The 6,638-nt window shown below is 51.5% G+C and overlaps 1 protein-coding gene across 1 annotated transcript; it reads right to left on the bottom strand.

The window, feature by feature from the left end:
• Nucleotides 1–2,530: 2,530 nt before the first annotated feature.
• LOC108523839 (zinc finger CCHC domain-containing protein 12) lies at nt 2,531–5,792 on the bottom strand. The gene is made up of 4 exons (XM_017864613.1): nt 5,526–5,792; nt 5,111–5,162; nt 4,794–4,917; nt 2,531–4,383 (listed from the first exon to the last, which is right to left on the bottom strand). The coding sequence occupies exon 4, from the start codon at nt 4,271–4,273 to the stop codon at nt 3,065–3,067; it is 1,209 nt and encodes a 402-aa protein (XP_017720102.1). The 5' UTR covers nt 4,274–4,383; nt 4,794–4,917; nt 5,111–5,162; nt 5,526–5,792; the 3' UTR covers nt 2,531–3,064.
• Between the last annotated feature and the right edge of the window lie 846 nt (nt 5,793–6,638).

Below are 6,638 nucleotides of genomic sequence, written 5' to 3'. Positions count from 1 at the left end.
TCTAACAGCCTTTTAGGTAACTCTATTCATTTGATCTGAATGCCCAGGTATCCGGTTAGGAAGAATGCATATTTCTTGAATAAACTAAAAGCCAGTGTCACACAAAGTTAAAAAAAAAAAAAAGTGGGGGGGAGGGTGAAAGGGGATGAGTCACAAAACAGGTTTTCAAAGCAGTGAAAGCAGTAGTCTGTACTAGACATCCAAGCTCACTCCAGTGAAAGGAAAGGTAGTGGTATGGATAGGATTTATTCATTTTTCTTTTCATTTTCTACTCCCCCTGGTAATAGAAAGAAATAGCAGCATAATCTGTGTCTTTGGACAAATCACTCAACAAGTGTAAGCAGGAAATGGAACAATATTTGAATCTGGACTAGATGAGAAGGGTAGATATCACCCAGGAGTAGATTTAGGGAGGAATTAAGGGTTAAACTCTATGCAAGCTGGAGAGTGTTGGGGGCTTCTTTGGCTTTGGAGGCCTAGGTGGAGCTGCCTCCTATCTGGGGGTGCACAAAGAGTCCCTCTTGGCTCTGGAGAGACTGAGATTGCTGCCAGGGGCCCAGAGATGCCCCAGAAGGATGCAAGGAGTGGCCTTCTTGAGTCTTTGCTCCTGACTCAGTTTTTGTTCAGCTAAAGGGTCAGAAGCTGAGGCCTGGCGTGGTGGCTCACACCTGTAATCCCAGCACTTTGGGAGGCTGAGGTGGGCAGATCACCTGAAGTTAGGAGTTCAAGACCAGCCTGGCCAACATGGCAAAACCCCATCTCTACTAAAACTACAAAAATTAGCCAGGCACAATGGCGTTCGTCTATAATACCAGCTACTTGGGAGGCTGAGGCAAAGGAATCGCTTGAACCCAGGAGGCGGAGGTTGTGATGAGCCGAGATCGTGCCACTGCACTCCAGCCTGGGCGACAGAGTGAGACTCTGTCTCAAATAAAAAGGGTCAGAGGCAGAAGGGCCCTCCCAGTCTCCTTTTGGCCATGAGGGTAAAGGAGGCTGAGGCTTAAGGTAAACATTGAATGCTGTGGGGAGAAGGGAAGGGAGACTGGGCAGAGCACAAGAGACTGAGCCTCCACACCCTCCCCCAGCAGCTGTATGTGGCTCCAGGAGGGCAGTGGGGTGGTGGTTGTAAGGTCAAATGGTGGGGTCATGAGTGGAGCAGGGGCCATAAGCCAGGGAGTAGCTGAGAAAGAGAAGCACTTCACGCCAGGTTCTTGGCATGGCATCCCAGGGAAGACTTCTTGTAGTGCCTGGCTACCACTCCTTCCTCGGGGCCTCAGCCTGAACCCACTTTGTCCCCACTGAGTGGGCCATCAACTGCCAACATAATCAGAACCCCAATACCCCTCCATGGGACCTTCAACCTGAGCCATTTCTGGTACAGCACAGCCCAGAGACCGTTCGAAACCCTAGGGTCTATGATATCTCCCAGGCTCCCTGTCCCAGTCAATGTAGTTGTGAATTGACTGGTCACAGCACTCTCTCCTCTCCCCTGCCTATCCAGCCCTGTGCTTCTCCCCGACACACCAGCACTCACTGCTGCATACTCTATCCTCCCAGCTCCGTGGAGCCCCTATTTCCGGCAGGGCAGACTCCCTGAGGGTCCCAAATCTGCATATTCATTTCACACTCGACCCCTGCCTTAAGTGCAACAATCTCCACCCCACTCCCCAGCCTTGTCCTGCTAGCAAAAATGGGGACCTAGGCACCTACAAGAAACATAGGGACCTTTGGGGCCTGAGGTCACACACAAGTCCTCTTTTATCACCCTCCAGGATGAGACAAGGAGGTGGTCCCTCTTTTCTCTCCCTCTCCCATGAATGCCCTTGGCTCTGCTCACAAAGAGTGCAGAGCTTCCTGGCTTTCCAATTCCCATGTTCCTTCACATGCCCCAGCAAATATATTGCTTTTCGTGCCTCCCAAGCTAATTTGGAGTCCGTGGGGTGCTGGTGTCCTCTAGCACATAGCTTCAGAGTTTACAGGGGGAGGTTCCACACCCTCAGGAGCTGAGCCTGCTAATGCTGAGCTCCCGTGAGTGGCTGCTCTCTTTTCCTTAATTGGGGAGGGGGCAGAAGGTGGTGTCAGCCCACAGGAGAGATTCCTTGTTGTGACCAGGACGTTGTCCAGAGGCAGCAACAGCAACAATGATCTAAGGAATCTGCCCAGATGAAGGAGAACTGCCCATCCCCAAAGTGAACAGAAATGGAGCCCCTGGAATCCCCATATTGGGCTATTACCCCAGCACCAGACTCCCCCGTCCCATCAGACACCTGAGTATATCAGAGAAGAAAGCACTGGTGTTTTGTCAACAAGTGGGTGTCACAATTTGACTCTCTGAGCAAAGGGACAGGTTAGTTGTGGTAAGGGGACTCTGTCCTTTTACCTTTGGGAAATATTCTCAGCCCATTTCTTTTTTTTTTTAATCTGCAAAATGCGGTTGATTAAAAACTCCACCTCAGAGTACAACCCCCTTTACAGTTTACTATGTATTTTTTTACTTCTTCCTAAAATAACAGCACAGACACAATAAGGTAGATGCTGATATATATATTTATTGACATAGAAAGAAGCTCACAACATATATTGTTTGGTGAAAAAATACAGAGTATAGAACAGCACTTATATTTCATCACTTTTATCTATACATATATCTATCTGGGTACATAGGTATAGGGAAATGTCTAGAAGGGCACTCATCAAAGGGTTGACAATGATTACATAAGGGTGGAGAGATTTGGGTAATTTGTACTTCACTTTTTGTACTTTTTTATTGTTCAAAGATTTAACAATAAATTACACCACTTTCACAAAAAATAAAGCTGTCAAGGAAATGGGCACACACAGAAAACAGACCCGTAGGCTGCAGGGAGAAGGAGCAAGGACAGAGGTCAGGCTATCTTCCCTCCAATGTGCTGGTATCCAAGACCCTTTCTCCTCCACCCCAAAAGATAGCCACTTTGTGGATTAATTCATGCAGTTAGAAGCCCCGCCCCCACCCCACCCCAGTTTTCCCACTACTGGATGCTGAATATAGGTAAGGGTTCACTGAAACCTGGGGGCTGGTCCCTTAGAGTGGCTCAGAGAAGTCAATGTATTCGCCAGGGAACCCTCTTGACCTCTCCATCTCGGTATGGGTCAGCTCCTGCAGGGTGATGATCAAATTCTCAAAAACCTGGGCCTTGTCACTCTCGTTGTCACAGGTTTCTTTTGAGTGGCCCTCCTCACCACAATAGGAACAGCGGACTGTGTGTTTTCGCTTCCTGGCTCTACGCATCTCCCCGGGACCATTATTCTTATAGCCAGAACCACCACTGGTGGAAGGAAACTGAGCCCTGGAACTGTGGGGGGAATCAATGACCAGCACTTCATCCTGAGGTCTGGCCCTGTCTCTGAGGGGAGGGGCACCCCAGGATGAAAGTGGAGGGTCCTGAGACTCCACCAGGATCACATCCTCATCGGAGTCGTCGAGGGTATCATCTATCTCTATTACATTGCAGTCAGCACTGTCGATCACTATCGGTGGGGAGCCCTGAAATGCCACAGGGCTGACTGCCCTCTCCACCATTGACTCAGACCTTTTTGGCCTCTTCCGTCTAATAAAAGCATCATCCCAATCCTCTTCCTCCCTTACCATTCTGATTAACTCCAGAAAACTGGGAAGCCGCTCCTGCTCATTTGCATACATCCTGAGAAAATCCTTAAGTCTGAGTCGGAGGTCCCTACTCAGCTCACCGCCTAAAAGGAGCTGCTGCAAGCGAGTCCGGTTTGCATCTTTCTCAGCTATGATGCCTGCCTGAATAGCGTTCTGGAGCTGCACCTCTAAACGGATCACGTAAAGGGAGGTTTTCTCCCCTTGAGCTTGTAAGGTGTTAAAAAATTTACCATGGGCAGTCACACTGCTTTCAGACTCCCCAAACACCAATTTCATGGCTCGCAAGAAATCTGCCACACTTAGGTTAGGGTTGGTCGCCTGAAGCACACGCATGACCTCGCGGGCAGGGCCCCTAAGGGTTTTCATCAAGCGCTTGAGCTTTTCCTCCTCAGACATACTCCAATCTGGCAGGACTCCATTGACTTGGGTCAGCCAGTTTTCAAAGGTTTCTTCCCCCTGGGCTGGCACCACCCTCCCCGAGAACAACTTCATGTTTCTGTCTGCCATGCTGGCCATTATAGGACCGAGACTTCTCCCCAGGGACCTCAGCATGGAATGGGCCCAAGGCGGCAAGGGTGCGTTCTGCCGCCGGCTGTTACCGACACGTGCAATGATGCTAGCCATGACTGACGACGATAGGGTATCTGAATATAAGATGCCTAGACTTTTTAGAAAAGCTTAATCTGCAGGTGGGAGAGGAGAGGGGTGGCTCTGCCTTCCTATCTCAGCAGGGGCTGTAAAAAAGAAAGGGGGGCTGGTTAATAAGGGAGCGGGCTGCAGCTGCATTCTCTCCCTACCTGAATATCCTGCAGTACATTTTACATTTGCCCACTACCCTAAAAATAATCTTGTAGGAGACTGGCACTTACAATCTCCCAGAGCTACCCGATGCCTGCGTGCTAGCAAGGTGCTTTTTGCAGCCACATCCATCCCTCCCACCAGTCCTCCAATAGGGAGGGCAACTGTTGCTTCAAATTCTAGGTGTAGCAGTGTCTGGAGCTGATATTGGGCTCTCCAAATAGAGTACAATGATCGCAGATTTGTGGAAATAAGATCTCATTAACCTCATGGTCTCTGGTCTCAACCACACCCCTTCTCAAAGTGCCCCCCACCCCGTCTCCCTCGTTATTTCTCAGATTCTTACACGAACTCTGAAACAAGAGCGCGCCTTTATTTCATTTCCAGCCTCTGCAACCAGTGCCGTCCGTGGGAAAGCTCCTCTCCGGGTACGGTCAACCTCTGTCCACAGGGGGTCGCAGATCCGGGTCCTCGAGGTTTCAAGATTGCGCCACAGCGGAGAAGGCCAGAGAAGGGAAGGGTTAGAAGCAGCTTCACCCGTCATCCTGCTACCCACAACCTCCGCTGTTGCCAGGCGAAAATCCTCTCTGCCCCTCCTGACTATAAGCCAGAGACCAGCCCCCCACCCCAGCATTACATCTCCCCAGGAAGCCGTCGGCCTACCAGCTCTGCAATCAGCTGCACAGAATTCAAGTTCAGATGCGGCTTTGATGGCCTGCCACGGAGAAAGGGAATAGGAGTTGGACACACCCACCCACATATTCCTCCCAGAAAGAGATGAGTAGATGCAAAGGAGGTTCGAAGCAAACAGCTTGAGATTCCTACCCACCCCCCCGACGCCGCTACCACTTGCCCCTCCGCTACCCCTCGCCTCTCCCCCCACCCCCAAATCCAGGCAAATCCTACCCAGTCCGCAGTATCCAGGTGAACCCCACCTCCTCCCTCAGCGCAGCCGGGCCACGAGAGTACTCCTACCCCTGCCTCGCATTCACCGATTCTCCAAGCGGGGAGCCGCCCAGTACTGGTGGGTCTTCCCCCACCCCTCTCCCCGCCTGGCAATCGCACCCCGCTTCTTTACCTGTGCTCCACTGGTGGGCAGCTGATGCTCCCGCGTCGCCAGCTGTAGATTCCGCCTTCTGGTCTCCTCCGCCCTGCAGGGGGCAAAGAATTGAAGCCTCCTGGGCCGCTAAGCTACCAGGGGCTGCCCCGAAGGAGCTGCTTCGCAGGGCCGCCCAACCAGGGGTAGCCGAGACGAGACAGCGCGGTTCCTAAGGCAGCCGCGGCGGCTTTTATCCTCTGCCAGCTGAGACAAAAGAGCGTGACGAGCAGGCCAGTGCGGCCAATCAGCGAAGTGCGGGGGCGGACGCCCCGCACAGCCTTGGGCAGAGGCGAGTTTTCGCCCGAGGGGGTGGGGGCGCAGCAGGCCCGCGGAGCGTCAAGTGCAGCTTGATTAGACCGATGGAGCCAATCTGCCCGTTACCAGGGAATTTGCGACTCTTTCTTCCTCCCCCAACCCTTCCCTTCTCCCTGGGCTCAACGCTGCATCTTAGGCCAGGTGCATTAAACACGAACTGGGTACAAAATCAAGTGAATAATAAAAGCTCTTCACCTTGGTATAGGGGAAAGGGGGGAAGAGGGGAAGGGGCGGGAAGAGCATTAGCAAGTGCATTGCGGAAACAGGCTTTTACAGACATCTCTTTTATTGTGAAGGAAGTATCAGTATGTCCATTTAACAGAGCGGAGAGCTGGAGAACAAGGCTCTCAACCAATACCCATTCAAGTATGGGTGCAAGACATCAGAGTCATTTGGGGGAGCTTGTTAGAAATGCGTCTTCTGGCCCGGCGTGGTGGCTCACACCTGTAATCCCAGCACTTTGGGAGGCCGAGGCGGACGGATCACGAGGTCAAGAGATAGAGACCATCCTGGCCAACATGGTGAAGCCCTGTCTCTACTAAAAATAAAAAATTAAAAAAATTAAAAAAAAAAAAATCAGCTGGGCATGTGGTGCGTGCCTGTAATCCCAGCTACTCGGGAGGCTGAGGCTAGAGAATCGCTCCAACCTGTGAGGCGGAAGTTGCAGTGAACCAAGATCGCACCTCTGCACTCCAGCCTGGCGATGGAGTGAGACTCCGTCTCAAAAGAAAAGAAAAGAAAGAAGAAACAAAAAACGAAATGTAGGCTCTGGGCCCC

This window comes from Rhinopithecus bieti, unplaced genomic scaffold (genome assembly GCF_001698545.2).
Source record: "Rhinopithecus bieti isolate Rb0 unplaced genomic scaffold, ASM169854v2 scaffold_78647, whole genome shotgun sequence".
Lineage (NCBI taxonomy): Eukaryota > Metazoa > Chordata > Mammalia > Primates > Cercopithecidae > Rhinopithecus > Rhinopithecus bieti.
Note: the sequence above shows the minus strand (reverse complement) of the source record. Positions and strands in the feature narration are given on the sequence as shown.